This window comes from Falco cherrug, chromosome 6 (genome assembly GCF_023634085.1).
Source record: "Falco cherrug isolate bFalChe1 chromosome 6, bFalChe1.pri, whole genome shotgun sequence".
NCBI classification, from domain to species: Eukaryota; Metazoa; Chordata; class Aves; order Falconiformes; family Falconidae; genus Falco; species Falco cherrug.
The window spans coordinates 65,966,955-65,983,771 of record NC_073702.1 but is presented as its reverse complement, the minus strand read 5'-3'; the positions used below and the strand labels follow the sequence as shown (position 1 = coordinate 65,983,771).

At 44.0% G+C, this 16,817-nt stretch overlaps 1 protein-coding gene across 4 annotated transcripts in view; it reads left to right on the top strand.

The window, feature by feature from the left end:
• The window catches only part of ARMC2 (armadillo repeat containing 2), a 67,976-nt gene extending 55,085 nt beyond the window's left edge, over positions 1-12,891 (top strand). For all 4 annotated transcript variants that reach the window (XM_055713299.1, XM_055713301.1, XM_055713300.1 and 1 more), the window contains 5 exons: positions 1,296-1,418; positions 3,291-3,404; positions 4,803-4,935; positions 7,123-7,280; positions 11,665-12,891. In XM_055713299.1, coding sequence (XP_055569274.1) covers positions 1,296-1,418; positions 3,291-3,404; positions 4,803-4,935; positions 7,123-7,280; positions 11,665-11,822 — 686 coding nt within the window. In that variant the 3' untranslated portion in view covers positions 11,823-12,891. The remainder of the gene's footprint in view (positions 1-1,295; positions 1,419-3,290; positions 3,405-4,802; positions 4,936-7,122; positions 7,281-11,664) is intronic.
• The last annotated feature ends 3,926 nt before the right edge of the window (positions 12,892-16,817 follow it).

Sequence of the window (16,817 nt, the reverse complement as noted above, 5' to 3'; positions counted from 1 at the left end):
AGTGTTTAATTCTGTGATCAGATTTGCAGATACGGTCATTAAGGATAAGAAAACAAATTTTACTTTAAATACATCTCACTGAAAGTTCTTATATAAGGGAAGTCTATTATCAGGTGCAACAGATGTGTTTGGTGGTGGGGTTTGTTTTAAGGTTTGGAGATTTTGTGACTGTCCTGGATTAAGTACTCTTTTCGTTCCCTGCACCCATAACTTTAAGCTTTCTCAAAAAAATTCCTGTTATTTTTCCTTCTTTTTCAGTTTCAACCTGTATCTGTTTCAGGTGGGAGAGTGTCCCTTTCCATCCAGACAGAGGCTTAGGACTGCTCTTCCTTTACCACTTACTGATCCCTTTGTAAATCTGATTACAAGCTAGGACTGGGCAGTCTGTTCTCCCTGTAAAGAGTTTAGCAGCGACAAGATACCTCTCAAAGAACTCAGTATATTTTAGTGTGTGACGCGAACATTAAATATTAAGTAAAGACAATCAACCTGATTATATGCTGGTTTACTAGTCTTACCCACCAGCCATGGGGAATTAGAGAAGGCAGACTCATAACTTCATCCGTTCTGTCTTAAGGCCCTGTGGGAGCTTCCAGGGTTGGAACTGTCTTAATCATTGTGTAAGCGCTTTTGAGCCTCCAAACTTCTCTCTGTCACACTCCCCTTTTCTTGATCACTCTATCAGTTAGTTTACTACAAAATGTTCTCTCTGTCTATGAACTAACCCCTCGTTACTTTCTTTACTCTTGGTTTCTGAGGCCAGAAACTTCAGATAAATTGGCATACACAACTCTGACTTACTGCTGTAATTTTACACTGGTTAACATTCTGTCAGGAACTCTGAGAGAGACTCTTTCAAATATTGTTGAAGGAGTATTTTTTTGGGTTTGTTTTGGTTTATTTTTCATGGTACCTGACATTTTAGTATAGCTCCTTGGTCCTCTGTGTCTATCACACAGGCCTATTTCTGCATGTGGATTCTACTCAGTTCCATCTTAAATCAGCAAATAGGATCTGTAAAATGTCTTTTAACTAACTAGATTTTAAACTATGTTGCCTGAGTCACAATGATTTCTGTAGATGAAGAGTTGGAAAGAGTGACTTTGTATTGCCATTTTTGGATCAGCTGTGCCTGTTAGCTTCTGCCACGTTACTGAAAAACAGAATAGCTGTCTGTAACAGTGGCCATGTAAGCTATGATTCAGTTTGCTTCTGAGATACAATGCACTGCTAAGTTAGACTCATGTGCGTGTGTGTATCTACATATGCATGTTTGTGGCATTTTTTACTCTCAGAATACAAATCAGTTGATGACTGTGAGGAGTTGGTAATCAATGCTGCAACAACAATCAACAATTTATCCTACTACAAAGTGAAGAGTTCTGCTGTCCAAGACAAGAAGCTACACATTGCTGAAAGTAAGGACTTTTAAACTAGTACTTCTTGTATGGCTTTTTGAAAGTGGAAATGTTTTGACACTATAGAAAAAAAGACACTGGTAGTGTTTTGTGGTGTCATATTGCAAGAGTATAAAGTTCATGGGGCTAAATTCTTCCCATAATTTCTTATTCTTTTAGAACATAATTCTGTGACTTGTGTGAAAATAGTTAGGTTATTGACAAAACCCCTTCTTTTCCTCCCCAAAGGATTTTGTCATATTTTTTTCTGTTTAGCAATTTTTGCTAGACTTGTTCAAAATCCATATGCCTGAGCCAAGATAATCAAGTTACTTTTTACTTCTAATCAGAATATGGTAAGAGTTTTTTTCTTCTTAGTACCTTCTAAACCTGCAAAATCTGATTTACGTCTGTTTTGGGCTTATAAATCCATTGGCAGTACAGGAGTTGTGTGATTCTCTCCCCTCTGACAGTATGGACAAATCATATTTTAATGATGTATGGGAACTGCATCTGAGCTCTGGGACTCATAGTGTTGGTGTTATACAAACGGTAGAGTGTCTATGTCTTGCATACCTTTCTTTCTAAATAGACAAGACGTGGGGGAGAGATGGAGCCTGAAGTTTGCACAACAGGTAGAATGAGGAGTAGGAAAAAATATTCTGGCAGTTGACCTAGTGCCCTGACTGGCAGACATCATTTTCTCTCTAGGTAACAGTTCTGCTGTTCTGTCACGAGCCATTTCATCACCCATAAGCCAGATGTCTCTTATTGCTAGTCGGAGAATGTGGAAACAAATGACTTCTCTGCCTGTCCCATTCGCTCGCCCTCTCATGTTTTTATTGTTAGTATGTGGAAACCAGTCCCATCACCTTTCCTCTGCTTGTATTGAGGAGAGAGAAAAGCTTTCGATGGAAGACCAGCAGGCTTCCTCCTTCGGGAGACATTTTGAGAATACTTGCTGTTTGGTACAACTGGTGGATCCCAAAGGCAAAAAATAATCATTTCACATGTCTCTTTAAGACAAGTCCAAGGCATGTTCAGTATTGCAACACTCAAAGACTGAAGTAATGGGAAGGAAGCCAACCTCTTCCCTGTATTTTTTTCTCTCACTTTTTTGTGGTAGAAGGATTAAGGGTTGACTGATTTGCGTCCTTTATTTGATGGACTGATTTCAGTGGTTCACTTCATACTCGCACAAGACTTATAAATATAGCTTCTGTAACATTGCCTCTTTGCTGTGCACCAAAACCCTAGATGATGGTAGCTCTTCCTAGGAAATGCTGAAGGTCTCATTCTGCAGGCTGAAGTTACACGCTAATCATATGTGAAACTGCTAAGCAGGAAAGCAGCAAGAAAGTAAATGCTTCAGACCAGGGGCAATGTTAAGAAGCTGTTCAGAGAAAATCTGTGTATTTCTTATAGCAGCACTGAGGAAAAAATAGAGCTAATGTCTCCTAAAAAATTATTTTCTGACATCCTACGGTAAGACCATCTGTTCAGGATCTATGTATATCAATTCTCTTATATATTACAACATTTTTTTCTTCTTTGCCTTCCTGGATTTTCATATGAGCCCACTCAAAACTGTATATCAAAATCAGCTCCCATTATTACAACTGCGCTTAGGCTATCTTCATAACTCCTCATTTGTTCCTTTGCATTTAGCCCCATATTGGAGCTCTTTGTCTCATCTTCAAAGCTCTACACAATTTAGCCTTTGTTCTGCCGTCAGCTCACCCCTTCACTGCAACCAGACAGATAGATGACTGTTCCCATTTATTACATTTATTGCTGTTGCTGCTTGCAGTTCTGATATTTATTGGTAGAAAGCCAAACACGTTTGCGATATACAAGTAATTGTTTTTATTTCATTTCTTTTCAAACCAATAGTGCTTTTAAAGCTGTTAATGAGCAACAATATGGATGGAGTTGTGGAGGCTGTCAGAGTATTTGGCAATCTTTCCCAGTATCATGAGATCTGTGACTTCATCGTACAGAAAAAGAGTGAGTTACTTTTGCATTTGTAGGAGTCCTGTTTTTAAATGTCCATAGTGTTAAAAAACAAATATTGTTAATAAGCTGTGTCAGTTAAAGGGTAGAAGCAATCTTCTCTGATGTTTTGCAAATTAAGAAAATGTTAGAATCCAATAGCAGTTGTTATATACACCATTTCATTTCAATTTCATTAAAATGGAAATATTGGAGTAGGAAAAATATGCCATGGTGCCTTCACAAAGGTAAATACTACAGAAAGTCTGTTTTTCCTAATGATTATAATTTTTACATTTTCCTTCACTCCTTCAGTTTTTCAGATCCTACAGGTTAGTAGTGATATGATATAAAACGAAAATCCAACTAAATTCTTATTTAGGTTCATAATCACAGATTTTTGTTTCCCATATTTGACAGCTTGTTAGCACTTTGTAATATGCATTTAAGACATTTGACTGCCTCAATGAAGAGACCTCCCATTTGCCTCAGGGTGAAGTAGGATTCAAGTCTTCTCAAGTCCTTTTGCTTTGGGCGTCTAAATAGCTTTGGGAAAGAAGATGTGTCATAAGTTTGGTTAAACACCAGCAGTTCACTGTAAATTTTTTTTGAATCTACCTGTCAGTGCTGAAAATTAGTTGATACGTCACAACACACAACCCCTTTCACGGGCGGATGGATCACTGCTTTTGAAGGAGAAGGTATCTTCAAAGGGAGAGCTGACACTTGGTAGCTGGTTGCTGATGAGCTGTCTCAGTCAAAATCTGGGAGAAACTGTGGTGTTGATGTGTAAAGCTCAGGAAGAGCTGAGAGGCTGCCTTGCCTCTCCGTTAGGCAACACTGACTCCCTCGCTGGGGTTCCCTTCCACCACGGCCTACCGAGTGCAGTGTCAGCAAGTGCTGTGAGATGCTGCACAGCCAGCGTCTGCTTCTTGCCCGTCTCCCGCAGGAGCCCCAGGCTGCAGCAGTTCCAGCTGGACTTGGTGCACTCTGGGGCAACCCTGCTGCTCGTGGAGGTAAGAACGTCCCTCTCTGAATGCCAGATGTCGAATCCTCGCGGTTTCTGCTAACCTTGTGATTGAAAGGAGGCTGATACTTCTAAAAAATAAGCTGTACTTCAGTTTGGTCAACTTAATCTCTTCTGCTTGGATTCTCACATTACTTTGGTATATTTTTATAACTAGAACTTTGTATGTGTTGATTTGAAGAAAACTGGTGTTCTAATGGCTGTTACTCTGGGTCATAAGCCTACTCTACAAACATCACAGTAGTATGCTACAAGGTTAATTTTTTGGGTAGGGTATCCTGCATTTAACTACTTTCGAAGTATACACATTTAATAAGTATGTTACGATGCCACTTGTAGGATAAGTCCACCTTCCCAATAATACTGTTTGCTTCTTTACAATCCAGTATACAAGTTCATGATTGCTTTGCTTGATGCTAAGAACCAAGATCTCTGTTTTTCTGCCTGTGGAGTTCTGCTCAATCTCACAGTAGATAAGAACAACCGAGCTCTTCTGATGGAAGAAGGAGGAATTGGAAAGTAAGTTCCTGATTATGCTTATGAAAAAGACAATTTTGAGTAGTTTGGCCAGAGTTTCAATCAGATTGTTTTTCACTAGGGCAAATAACTTGTAATAAAGGGTACATACTTAACAGATATTCAGCATATAATGTTCTTCAAGAGCCTTTCATATTCTTTCATATGTTTTTTGCAAAAGCACCAGAGTGGTTTAGCCTACTGCAGAGCCAAAACCCCCAGAACAGTCTCTCAGAGATCCTCCCGATACATACAGCAGAGGAGAGTACCATGCAACAAAGCAGCTAAGGCATGGCTTTGCAGTAGCTGCTTATGCTTGACTTAACTGGATCCTATGTGGGCTACCGTTAATAGGCACCACTAATGTGTATGTGTTGTGTGAAGATTACTTCAGGAACTGATATTCCATGGACATAATCGATCTCTTGCAATTTTTGTAACTACTTGGTACTGTAGGGAAAACTATCTGATGTAGCCACGCTCACCAGAGGATAGCTCCTGAGTCTCCTCTCCCTGAGAGTTCAAATTTAAGGCACTTGTATTGTAAGCAGCATTAGATCTTGAAAAACCACTCTGGATGCAACACTTGTGGCTTTGATGTTCAGATAATAGCGGAACCAGCTTAATTGGAGCAACATGAAAGATCATGTCCGTATGCTTGTAAAGCAGTTGACAGAACCCACATTTATGAAACAATATGCCTAGCTTTGAAATGCTTTCCTGTTCACACATCATATAGTTACTTTTTTATACAATGTAAACAATGCATAGTCCGCTCATCTTTCCTTCCCATGTTCCAGTTAACTTACAAAATATAAAGCTGAAAAAGAAGAATAAAAATAAATTACAGGCAAATTGAAAAATGTGAGAAATTTCTATTATATAGAATATAGAATTTTCTATATCTGAAAATCTGTGAAGAAGGAAGGAAAAATAGTAACTGTGTGGAATACACATAGGAAATTTGGAGGTGATTGTTAAGGAGGTCACCCTGACTGTGCCAAACCAGTCTGTGCTCTGTGGATTTTTGGAAATGAGGTTCTTGTACCAATATATAGTGGCCCTATGGAAACATGGAATTAGTCTTATCAGAGGGTTAAATTTCAAAAAATTAGGGCAAGTTCTTTTGGCTTTTCATGAGTTGCTTCCCACTCTTCCACAATGACTGCCTTCAGAGAGGAGAGAAAAAGGATTTGATTGCTTTACAATTACTGCTATTTTCAGCCATACCTGAGTGTAATCCTGTGTTCCCTTTACTAATCACAGGATTATAAATCTCGCAGAGAAGTGAGGGAAAGGGGGGGTTCCGTAGGGCTGGGGAAGAAAACAGCAGTGAGGGATTACTATTAGAGGTCACTAGGGACAGCAGGTGAAAAACTTTACTGCTGCTGCTCCAGGACTTGCTGCTGTTTGGTAATGGGAACTCTGGATAGCTGCTGTATGTATGTAAACAGGTGCAGGCAGAAAAGTTATAGCTTAATTTCAGAGTCCTGCTTACGATCCAGCCTGCATTTGGTATCTGCAAGGAAGCGAGATTAGAAGAAAGGTCAAGAACCTAATGGTCCTTCATAAAACTGGCATTTCTGAGAGGATTCCATTGGGAGTGCAGGCTAAGGAAATACAAGAAGGGGCGAGATCTGCAAAATACTCAGACTTCACTGAATGTAAAATATACTTCTGTGAGTTATGGAAATAGCGAATTCCTTTTGATTTGTGTTCTGCTCAGATCCTCTGATATGTAATAAGCTGGATATTCTGCCTGAAGCTTTTTCTGCATTCATACCATCTTTTCCAGATGAATTCTTGGTGCCTGATAAGGTTTGGCTTGCATTGCAATCTCTGCAGTAATGGTAGCCACAGGTTTGGGACAGTCACAGATTGTCATGAAATTTGATGGAATTTTGGTGTCTGGGAGACGGTTACATTTGTGATGTATGTGATTGAAATTGGTCAGTTGGGTTAAAAAGTTATAGGGGATGGACAGATGCAGGTATGTTCACATCCTTAGGGAACTAGACTAAATAAAAGGGGAGAGGTTACTGAGGAAGAAAGTAGCATCTTAAGTTCATTAACGCAGAATTTTCTTGCGAACTTCCATGGGGCGTGCATATGTTTCTAGACTGCCAGATTTTGATGGGTTCAGAAGAAAACTATGTGGAGCAAAACACTGTTTTTGTTTGGTACTGACAGGTTAGTTGACTGTTTAAAAGACTTTGGGCCGGCAGACTGGCAGCTGGCTTGTTTGATCTGCAAAACGCTGTGGAACTACAGTGAAAACATCACAAGTGCAGCCTCATGCTTTGGAGAAGATACCGACATGTTGCTGGTGCTGCTTACATCGCTCTTGGGTGAGATTCGTAATCTTGGTCTCTTTTCCTTAATGAAAGAAATAGAAGGTGCAAAATCAAAGCAGTATTAGTTGGGGTGGGAAGTCTGTCACACAGCTTTAAGCGGCTGGCTGGTATAGACTACCCAGCAACGCAGTGGTCTATTGCCATTCAGCACATTCCCTCAGAACTTACGGATTGCCAAGGTGGAATTGGCCGCTGTCACTCCCCACTCTAGTTTGTCTAGTTAGCATGCCGCTGATGCTTTTCACCAGCTGCCTTTTTGCCTGCTTGAGCCAACTATCCCGTAGACCTTCAGTGCAAAACATACTTTTCACTGGATGTGGGCCCTTCTGGCCTCCAAGGTCACTTGACATTGACAGGCACTGACAGAGGCAGGGGCTCAGCTGTGATGCCCCTGGTTGCTGCAGAGCACACACCGGGCAGCCTGGGCAGTGTGGCTTCCCCTCAGCCGGAGGGCTGTGTGGTGCAACGGCCTGAGCTTGCCCGCTTGTGACAAGAGTCCCTTGGCCGCCCTTCTTTTCTCATCATGATCGCCTTGTGGGCAAGGACAACCACCTGACAACTCCTCATCTGCTCCCTAAAGCTAGGCAGGGTGTGCTCCTCCACAAATACAGGCTGAAAGGTGCCTATAAGTGAATGCTGAGACCCTGGTTCACTTACCCAGTTGGATCTTTGCATCTGCACTTCTGTGTTTGCTCCAGATTTTACAGAGGTTAATTGCTATGTAATGGTCCTATAGTCACTATATGTAATTTTCCTCCTTTATTTTATGAGTAGTGCTTTGGTTACGGTTTTGAGTAGATCAGTTGCAACTATCTTTTAAAAAAATCGGTAAAATGTAAATGAAATGGAAGCAAACTTACTAATTTTTGTTTGGTTTTAGTTGAAAATTTACTAAGTATGTATGGTTGCTGTGGAGAAGGCTGTATGTTAATGAGACCCAGACAGAAAGTAAGATTGCCGTGGTCTCTTTTCTTTTCAGACAATCAGAAAAGTGGGTGGATTTGTGAGGGTTTTTTTCCAGTTACAGCAGAATTACTGTTATTCATTGTTGTAATCATTCCTTGCGTTGCATTCCTTGCTATGATAGAGCATACCTTAATGTGGGCGGTAATTCCATATATTTATCTGAAAATACTTGGTGTTTCAAGATCAGTAGTGCACTTTTTAACATTCTGCAACAGAACTACAAACTTTATAGCCACAATCATGCTTGAATTTTCTGGCATGCAGCAAGGTATACGTACCTTTGTTTTGAAACACTCTTATCCAGCAATTAATTTGACTGCCAGAGTGGGTAGTAATTGGAACTCTCATTAACTAGTGCAGCTTTTGTGAACTGCAAGTTCAAGTACAATTGCAATTGTAATGTGACTGTAGTAACAATTAATTAAAAATAGGTCAGAATTAAGTTGGAAGACTAGTCTTTCTTCACACTGTAGTCAGAAGAGTAGCTGTAGAAAAAGCACATCTTTTCATTGGATCTGGTTCCTCTGTGTGTTAAAAGCCAGAAAATTTTAGTAGTGACAGCTGGTGAATATTTTCCTACGTCTTCCTCCCCCCATTGTATCCAGTAACAGCCTTGAACCGTCATTGCTCTGATTCTATCATTCAGGAAGCAGGAGGCAACCGCTGACAGTCAGCGGACTGTACTTAAGCATCAGCACGCCCTCAGGAAGCAGAAAAAGTGGAGCATGGCACAGCAGACATGTCACTTCACCTGCTGTGCTTGGCCTCCTCCCCTTTATTTTTCTTTCCCCTACCTGGCACAAGATGACAAAAGATATGAGGGAGCCAAAAGGGAGTGGAAATAGCCTGAAAAGATGTTGGGCCTGAAAAAGGCTGGACAAAAGGCACCGGCACCATTTGTTTTTCTTATTCCCTGCCTGATCCCAGCAGCCTGAGATGTGGTGGCGCTGCTTTCCAATGGCACTGTCATTTGCCTTCTTTCAGCTGCTCTCGAGTTTCGTGTCACTTTATTGGCTCAGAGCTGCTGTTTCCAGGCTCCTGGCAGCAGCCTTGCCTTGCTGCGGTCCCTCAGGAGCAGCAGTGATGAGCCTCTGACTTGAGAACGTTGTGTTTGGTCATTCAGTGAAATCTCCTTTTGCCCTCCCTTTTTCCAGCCTTTTCTTCTGCTCGCCTTTGCCTCCGCTATCATTTTGAGGATGCTGTTTTGGAATCTCAGTACATGTGAACTCTTACATGGCATGACACTAGCTGCCAGGGCCCCTGGCCCCTCTCTTGCCAGGGTTAGAGGGGTGGCTAGCCCTTGCAGACTAGAGTCTGCACTCTTAGTTTTCAGCTTCCCCCGCAACATGCAGACCCAGTGTGCTTGTCTTGTTCCTGGGCTTGCAGCCAGTTCATATGCTGTTTGGCCAGTACCCAATTTTGCTGCTTTTGAGGAGGGTCATGGGAAAATTAAATTATCTGAGGATGCACAGCTTGCCTGTGGGACACTGATCCTCGCTGATCCCCGGTGTTACTCACATTCTGCTTTAGGAAATTTACTGTTTTGGTTTAACACTTCAGCTTTTCAACTGGTTCTGACCCTTCTTCTTGCAGGCTGGAATTCCCAACCTCAGTGAATCCATAAACATTCTATCAACTTCTGGGAAGCACAGAAACGTCTCTTGCATTGTGAGATAGTTAATTTGGGTAGAAGAATAATTTCAGCAGTAGGCAAAGCAATTCCCCCTGAAAATAAAAACCATAATCCCTTATCTTCCTCTTCACAGGGTCTCTCACTTCTCTGCTGCTGAGATTAATTTTAAGTATGTTGGACTACTGTGCCATCGATAACAACAAGAGCTAATGGGCACAAGTTGCGATAATAAAAATTCCAATTAAATACTAGGAAAAGAAGTTTCCACTATGGCAGGGGTCAAGCACTGGAACAGACTGCCCAGAAAGGCTGTGGAATCTCCATCCTCAGAGATGTTCAGTACTCAACAGAACATGGACCAGAGCAACCTGATTACGGTGGCTCTGCTGCAGAGATCCTGTCCAACCTAAGGGACCTTATGATACCATCCAATATAGATCTGATGTCTGGGGCTGGATTTTATCTCTGGTGACAGGGTTTCTTCCTGCAGAGATATGACATGCCTTCCTTCTTGAAAGACTGGGGGGGTTTCTCTTTGTTTTATTACAGAAAGCCTCTAAATGACATCTTCTCTTTATGCAGAATCCCTTTTGGAATCTACCTCACACTTGGCATCTCTTTAATTTTGGTAATTTAGAAACAGTGTTGTGGCATAGAAGTATTGTTTGCAGTTACTGGTAACGTTCTAGGAAATGGAGCCCATCTCCATGCACAAGTAGCAAAAGTAATGTCATCTCTTCTGTTACAGCTGTTGCAGCTCAGGCCATATGCTCAGCAAAGGGACCTTGGCATTCTTTCAAATGGGGATAGTCGCTCTTTAAGTGTCTCTTTTCTACACAAAGTTTGATTCAGAATGTGTGTAACTGAAGTTTCTCTTCAGCTCCAAGTTGTCTTTTACCTCTGTGAATGTGCAGTAAGATCCCTTACAGAATAACAGATTGTGACTCTGGTGCTCCTTCATAGTCTAGGACAAAGAGAAGTCACGCTGCCCGTTGGGTGCAGGATCGTATCTTCAGTTTAGGTCCATTTATGGCCTAAAGGCTGTCAAATATCCTTCTGTTAAACTGTATGAAAACGCTTGTTCAGAATTATCACTTGTCTGTAGATTCCTGATTCAGGAGCATGCTTCTGATTGCAAACTGATTTCTTTTTTCTGCAAGGGTTTGTTTCTTTGCCACATCCAGTGCCAGGCAAAATGTAGGGGGAATGGCGAGGGATGACGTCCTTTCATTCCTAACAGTGCTTGTCTCTCTTAGGAGTGTCCTATTATTTTATTTAAGTTTGTGAGGAAGGGAGGGTGTCAGTAATACAATAGCTAGTGTGGTTCAAGTTCTCTAAGTATGACAGTAGATACAGTTTGAAAGAGTCCTCATGAACCAGGTTAGCAGAGCAATTTCTGCCAGGAAAAATACGGTTGCACTTAGATGACCTGGTTACTTATATTAGCAAAATTGTGTGGGTCATGTTAAAACCCAAGTAGTTTCCAGGCTGACAGTCACAGTAAATGCTTGACCTTAAGACATGGTTTAGCTACACCTGTGAGGTGTGAGAATAAAGGAACCTGCAGTACCCTTTTTACTGTTTTACTGACCTTAACATCCTTTCTTTTCGATTAAACCTAAGTCCCTCAGACAGTGATGCTTAGTTTGTCTTAAACACAGAGTTGTTTTCAAGCCATCAACATACACAACTGGTAAGTTGTACATGCTGTGGTCGTGAAATACGTAGTTGGGTATGTTTTTATTCGGAACTGATGTATGGTATTTTCCTTGATTACAGATGAAGAGCTAGCATTGGATCACAGCCTCGACAGAGATTTAAGGGACTACCAGAAACTATATTGGGAAAGAGAGTTCAAACCTGTGGCAGAAAAACTTCTTGATAGAATTCAAAGCCATCAGTCCTTTCTTCCAACTGTGACCATTACTCCATTTTAGTATTTTAATCGGGGGGAGGGGGGGGGGGGGTGTTGGTGGGGTTTTTTTGTGTGTGTGTGTGGTGTACATTGTACAGCTTTGTATTTCCAACATGCCTGTACGTTGCCACCAGTAAACATGCTGGAGAGCATAGCAATTTAATTTTTAAAAAGTCAGGAAAACTTGGCATTTATACACTGGATACTACCTTTTGAGAAGCTTGTATGAAAATTTTGCATGTGTAATTACTTTTTACAATATATTTGAGCTGATCAAACAGCTGTTCAGTGTGATTTGTCTATTAATTGCAAAGTTTCTTGGCTAGGAAAATGAAACAAAACTACTTGCTGAACTTCTTTTTAAAAGGTAAATTACCACTGAGTACCTGGACCCCTGCGGTACCAAAAATGCTGTGCACTGTAAAAGAATGTTACATGTTACAGGAGCCACGTCTTACCTACAGCCTTTGACATGCTTTTATGTTATAGGAAATTCTGTGACAGAGTAACCTGATGTGGTTGGGGCATTCTGCTGTGCTGTGTCATAAGCTTCACTCTTTAGATTGAAAGCTGTCAATGGTCGGGGGCAAGTTGCTCCCCTTTCCTTGGAGATCCCCTTTTCTTTACCCAGTGCTGTGTGGCTGGGCTATCCCAGCTCCTGCCCTGATGCCGTGCGGTATAGGTCCAGCTGTGCTGGGAAGAGGCTCTTCTGAATTAGGGCTTCACATCTTAGGGCAAAACATCCCTATCCCTGACGTAAAGGATGATCTTAGCTAGACTGGTGTGTTTTTCTTTCAGTTGTTCCCATGTTCCCAGGAGCCACCTGTCTGCCTGTACTTCTGAGACCCTCTTGGCCAGCTGCCTTCCCTGGGCTTGTGTCTCCATCCATGGGGCAAAAAAAGGCTCTACATCCTTCACATTCCTTCTGGCTGCTGCTGGCTTGTTCATTGCTGTTTTCATCCCTTCAGTGTGTGAAAGTCCCTGCTGTAGCCCATGGGTTAGCTCAGCAGGTGCACCACTGGCCTCAGGCATTAACAGCCCAGCTGGCTACAGAAAGCTCTACAGACCTGACCCATTTGTCTCTTTTCTGACCTTAGATGATGAAGAATAAACCGCTGTGCGGCGGCTGCCAGGCTCCTGGCTCTGATCCGAGGGTCAGCAGCTTCGCACTGTGCTGTGTGCAGCAGAACAAGTCTCCAGCTTGGCAGTCCTGTCGGGAGAGGCTGGAAGAATTTGGTCTCCTGAGGCGACAATTCAGAGCTCCCCCAGTGGCACCGCTGTACCTTCAGCAGTGCCTGCACATCTGCTTCCAGGTGAGAAGATGAAGTGAGGAGGCTGGGAAGTAGAGCAGGAGTAGAAGGGCAGGGAAACATTTTCCCTAGGTTAGGTCCCCTCTTCTACTTCTTTACTGTCGGTAGGGCAGGGGAGCGGGGATTTCACAGTCCATGTTTTGGGAGCGGTGAGGAGGAAACTTCAGTGAAGATAATGAAATTTGCAACATCTCTTTTGTCCTGGTAGCTCCAGTATTTCTTGTGACCAGCAAGGCTCAGCCCCACAGCGGTCACTTAGGGAGGGCGTGTGGCAGCCTCCATCGCTGCAATCCGCAGGATTCAGTACGGTTTGGCTCCCGTAACAGCTCTGCTGAGCTCAGAAGGATCTCAGTTATCATTCCTTCTTTTGCTATTTTAATTTTAGCTGAAGTTGAGAAGATAAATGGCTTCAATGCCCCATTTGTTTCTTGAGAAAAAGAATGGATTTGATTTTTGGGGGTGTTAAAGGATAAGGGGTTGGTACTCCCCTGTGGGGAGGGAGCTACAGGCATTTGTTCCTGGCATTTGCATCAAGGCAAAAGGCAGGCGGGCACCAGGCTGCGTAGTGCGGGGTGGGACGCAGTGGAAGAGGCCTTGGGGCCGAGTCCTGTCAGCAGGTCTGACCAGAATTGACACGTGCTGAGTATCTGTCAGAAGGGAGCTTGAAGCTGATGTTTTCATAGAATGGTTTGGGTTGGAAGGGACCTTAAAGATCATCTAGCTCTAACCCCTGCCATGTCCCATGGGCAGGGACACCTTCCACCAGACCAGGCTGCTCAAAGCTCCTTCCGGCCTGGCCCTGAACCCTTGAGGGACAGGGATCCACAACCTCTCTGGGCAACCTGTGCCAGTGAAGAATTTCTTCCCAATAGCTAATTAAATCTGTCCTCTTTCGGTTTAAAGCCATTCCCCTTTGTCCTGTCACTACACGCCTTTGTACAAAGTCCCTCGCCAGCTTTCTTGTGGGCCCCCTTTATGTACTGGCAGGCTGCTATGAGGTGTCCCCAGAACCTTCTCTTCTCCAGGCCAAACCCCAACTCTCAGCCTGTCTTCACAGGAGAGGTGCTCCAGCCCTCTGACCATCTTCCTGGCCCTCCTTGGTCCGTGTCCCTGTCCTTCTTCCGTTGGGGGCCCCAGGGCTGGATGCAGTACCCCAGGTGGGGTCTCAGGAGACCTGAGTAGAGGGGAAGAATCACCTCCCTCGACCTGGTGGCCACACTTCTTTTGGCACAGCCCAGGATACGGTTGGCTTTCTGGGCTGCGAGTACACATTGCTGGGTCACGTTGAGCTTCTCTTTAACCAACACCCCGAAGTCCTTCTCCCCAGGGCTGCTCTCAATCCATTCTCCACCCCGCCTGTATCTGCTTGGGACTGCCCAAGTTTTGCAAGGATGCCCAAGGTGGGTATGCGGGCAATTAAGATTTGTTCCAAGAAGACGCTAGGGCCTGGAGCACTGCGTAGTGTGTCCCGTAGCACAGGGCAGGTTTGGGTATCCCACAAAGCTGGGGCAGCCACTGTGCGTCAGCTGAGCTCGCGTTCAGCAGTTGGCCTGAGCTGCTTCAGGAAGAGGCGCGTTCAGACCAGACCTGCTGGGTCGAGCAGAAAGGGCAGCAGAAGCCCTGGAGCATCTGACAGCAAAACCCAGCAGGGGCTCCCACGGAGCTGCACGGGCCTGCGTGTCTCTGAAAAAACAACTTGTGAGTAACAGCCCCAAAATGCTGAATTTCTGTGTATTCGTATGGCTTCTCCTCCCATGAGAGCAGGAAGATTGTTGTGGCCTTTGCCACAAACCTCCGTGAAGCAGCTCTGCTGCGACTTCAGGTGCCCATTCCTGTTCAGCAGCCACATCCTTGGTCTCTGTCACGCTGTTCATTTTTCTCTGTGGTGGGGAGCGTGTGCACACACACGTGCACACGGTTTTGAACTGAACCTCTGAGGAGGACAGAAAGGTAAGAGCTGCTGGAGAGGGCTGTTAGTTGCTGCTCCTGGGGCAGACAGCTCTGCCACGCTCCTTGAAGCACAGACTCAAATTCCCATGTGGTTTTTTTGTTTGGTTTTTTTCTTAATAGTGTCCCACCAGGGCCCACACAGCAGCCAACCATTCAGTTCCCATCGCTCGTGCTGGCGCACACCCTCCTGTCACGTATCGCTTTTTGGACTGGATCCCCCATCGCCACATTCTTTTGGGGTGAGCTGCCAGCACTGCCAGCACCTGCAACAACCGAGGTGCACAAGATGTTGCTGCTGCACTTCACAGCCACGGGCTGCGGCTCTGCAGGAGCTGCCTGGGAGCTGACGGGGCTTACGGCCCACGGCACAGGGGGCGGCTCACGGCTGCCAGTGCCCGAGGCAGTGCTGGGGCTTGTCCCCCCTGCCCTGGCATCGTACACAGCTGCTGCTCTGTGCTGCAGTCACCACCTCCACGGAGCATCTGGGGACTTAGCGGGGTTTGTCTTTAAAGACAAAAAAAGGGTTATCTTTGGTTAGCGCCTTGCTTGTTCTCTTCTACTTGGGGCCACAAACATCTCTGCACTTTTCATGGAAAATCCCCCCACATTTTCAGGCCCTTTCTCCACAGTAAGCAGCTTGGTGTGTATTTAGGAGTGTCTGCGTTGGGGTTAGTGCTCCGTTTGGAAATGTGACCGCACCAGACCACTGCCACGCACACCGCGCTGGTCACCGCTTGCAAAGGGAGAGTGCCCGCAGGTACCGTGCCTGATGGGACCGGCCAGTTCAGGCTTCTCGGAAGATCTGATGTGTACCTTTGACCCCCAGAAAGCAGCAGAAGAATGAGGGGCTGCAGAATCTCCATTTACAGACTGGAAAGACACTTCTGCGTGCTTAGGCACGGCGCAGCTTTGTGATATGCCCTTTGACAGGAAAGTTTTGCTCTGGTTTTGGAACATTAAAAATCCTGTATTTTTAGTTAAGAGGAAACAGCAGATGCTTCCTGTTAGTCACAGTTTTTGACAGTTTATTAATCTTTCTCCCCTAGATCTTTTTAGATATTTTAGCTTCTTGGACTGTAAACTTAAAACTGTTCTCACAATGTTTCGTAGTAAGAGAAACCAGTCCGAGCCAACTGAGAACCAGGCCAGAAATCTTAATTTAATTCTACCTGTGGGCTTGCAAATAAGGTTCCGACCTTCCTGTAAGGAGGTGGGAGTTCCTACACTTGCACTACAAACTGTTGCAGCCAGCTGCAGGAGCATGGCCAGGAGGGTTTGTCAGCCCCTTGCAGCAACTCCTGCTGCCGTTTACCTCCTGCCGTAAATTCCTCAGCCTGACTGCACAGACGGGGCTGTGCCTCTGATGCCAGATATCCTTTTGGCACTAGCCTATGAAAATTAGCAGCACAATCTAGAACTAAGTTCACTACTGGAGGATTTTAAAATCAGTTTAATTCTTAAAACAATATTCAGAGTAAGTGATTACATAAACATGCAGTTGGAATCTCTGATCATATCAGGCCTGTGAGGAAAGAGAAAACCCGACACCCGAGGGTGGAGGACTATGGGAAAATAGGTGCTCCTGCTGTAGATTTAATGAAGATCTACATCAATTTTTTTAAACTTCAGTTTTCTCCCATCATTTTAGACTCAGCTGAAAAATTCGTGGCTTGTTGTTTGTCTGCTCAGTTACTGTTTCAAACATTTTAAAATGGTCTTTGAACCAGGAAGTAAACCAGTAAGAACAGAAGCGTAAA